Below are 2,500 nucleotides of genomic sequence, written 5' to 3' on the forward strand. Positions count from 1 at the left end.
CTTTACCAGGAAGTACAAAGACTTTACCAGGAAGTACATACACTTTACCAGGAAGTACAAAGACTTTACCAGGAAGTACATACACTTTACCAGGAAGTACAAAGACTTTGCCAGGAAGTACAACGACTCTACCAGGAAGTACAAAGACTTTACCAGGAAGTACATACACTTTACCAGGAAGTACAAAGACTTTACCAGGAAGTACATACACTTTACCAGGAAGTACAAAGACTTTACCAGGAAGTACAACGACTCTACCAGGAAGTACAAAGACTTTACCAGGAAGTACAAAGACTTTACCAGGAAGTACAAAGACTCTACCAGGAAGTGCAAAGACTCTACCAGTGGATTGCTCCAGAACCTCTAGCGGTCCTGTGTGAGGTGGAGGTGGAGGGTGTTCTCCAGACCTCCAGACCCAGTGTGATCCAGCATGGCTGGCCTGCCTCTCTACGTGGTCCTTATGACAGCTGGCCTCGTCCTGGTCCTCAGAACCACAGGTAAGACCACAGAGAAGACCGCAAAGTCCATTTAGTGATCCTTCAAAGAGTGAGTGAACGTGAGTGAGTGAGTGAGTGAACATGAGCGAGTACTAGTGTTGATTTTGACAGCAAATTTTGATTCAGTTTTAGTCATAGTCTTTTGAACATCTTTCGTCTACCCACAAGCCTCTGTTCAGTGCGATATAGAAGTTGTTCTCAAACCACTGGTAGTTTTCTGTTGTACCTAGAGGCTAGTTAAAGGTGCTGTAAAGTGATTTTCATTTGTTAAAATAAGTGTTAAATAGTCAGGGGTGCACATAACTTTCGAGAGAAAAGTGCTCGAGAAAAAAGGACGCTTCACCGGCGCGTTTCAATGCTGTAGCGCCCTGCTTCTAAATTCCGCCGTTTTTAGCCGTTTTTAGCCGTTTTTCTTTTCTTCACGCCGTTTGGTGCCCTGTGCTGCGCGGTTTTTATCCGCCAGATTGGGACGTTCACAGCATATTTTGCACCATCACGGTGCGTTCATCATCGGTGACGAGTGCCTATAACACAGCCAGCAGCGTGCTGCGTGCGAGACGCGCGACTGACTGCGTCTGTGTGTCAGGATTCGAGGCCACACTCACACAATCAAGTGCAGCATGCGTCCCTCCCCCTGACAATATTAGAACATCACCAAACACAGTACTGTTTATTTTTTATTTTTTTTAAATGTACTTCCTGTTGATTTTGCTAGTTTTATGAAGAAGAAAATCCAGACTGGATCTGTGGATCCGGATCTTCAAATAGTAAAATCAACAGGAAGTTAACATTTTTATCAACAGTAGAGGGTTTGGTGATTACGGGATAAAAGTTTCACTGTACAATGTAAGTCAATGAGGAGCATATTTTCAATTATCAATTTCTAATCAATGGAGCAATTATTTTAGATTTCTTGTCCACCTTTTGGAGTTACATCATGGTACAGTCCGGACACTCTCAGAGTTACAGACCTGTAAGGGTCCATTTGGAACCCCATCAATGAACCCTGAGGGACCCCGGACCACACTTTGAGAACCCCTGATGCAGTGCCTCAGGGTCCTAAAGGGAAACCCCTTCTGTGCGTTTCTCCTCTAAACGCTGACGCTGCATCACCATGACGACAAACCACTATATCTGTTCCCTTTAATGAGTGTGTGTGTGTCTGTGCGCGCGTGTGTGCGCGTGCGTGTGACACAGTGTGTGTGTGTGTGTGTGTGTGTGTGTGTGCGCGCGCTGCGCGCGCGCGTGCGTGTGTGTGTCACTGTGTGTGTGCGTGCGCACGCGCGTGTGTGTGTCTCACATAGTGCATCAAGCATACAATCAGATTACAGCATGTTAGAGTCATGTGATCATGTGATGTTCCCATGATAAACTAGTTAGCTCTCTGCTCTCAGACTGACTGAATGTCAAGGACCCCCCCACTGTGATATGTGTACCAGGGCTCTACAACAGGGGGTCCGTCTCCACTGTGATATGTGTACCAGGGCTCTTCAACAGGGGGTCCGTCTCCACTGTGATATGTGTACCAGGGCTCTTCAACAGGGGGTCCGGGACCCCTAGGGGGTTCTCAGAGTTACTACAGGGGGGTGGCCGCCAAATCTTATTACATTAACCACTTGAACCCTAGCATCCCTATTCTGACCAGAACATTAGCCTGTAGATCTGCTCCTTTCAGAGAGCAGAGCGCTTTTAGGTTAAATGACTGAAAATACACAATGCTCGCTCGACCAATAAGAACGTTTTCTCACTCGACGCTCTCTCCCTATCTCGTTGTCAATGTCATTCAACACTATTCAGATCATATAAGATCATATAACATCATATAAGATCATATAAGATCATATAAGAGATCATATAACATCATATAACATCATATAAGATCATATAAGAGATCATATAACATCATATAAGAGATCATATAACATCATATAACATCATATAAGATCATATAACATCATATAAGAGATCATATAACATCATATAAGAGATCATATAACATCATA

At 44.3% G+C, this 2,500-nt stretch overlaps 1 protein-coding gene across 3 annotated transcripts in view; it reads left to right on the top strand.

Annotated features, from left to right (window-relative positions):
• Positions 1-2,500, top strand: part of bmpr1aa (bone morphogenetic protein receptor, type IAa) — a 74,462-nt gene that overhangs the window by 47,154 nt on the left and 24,808 nt on the right. For all 3 annotated transcript variants that reach the window (XR_013934437.1, XM_080449437.1, XM_080449438.1), the window contains exon 3: positions 1-497. This exon is cut by the window's left edge and continues 286 nt beyond it. Coding sequence is in view for 2 of the 3 variants with exons in the window: in XM_080449437.1 (XP_080305563.1) it covers positions 431-497 (67 nt within the window). In the remaining variant the exon portion in view is untranslated. The remainder of the gene's footprint in view (positions 498-2,500) is intronic.

The sequence above is a fragment of the Gymnoscopelus braueri genome, assembly GCF_963280865.1.
Source record: "Gymnoscopelus braueri genome assembly, chromosome: 14".
NCBI classification, from domain to species: domain Eukaryota; kingdom Metazoa; phylum Chordata; class Actinopteri; order Myctophiformes; family Myctophidae; genus Gymnoscopelus; species Gymnoscopelus braueri.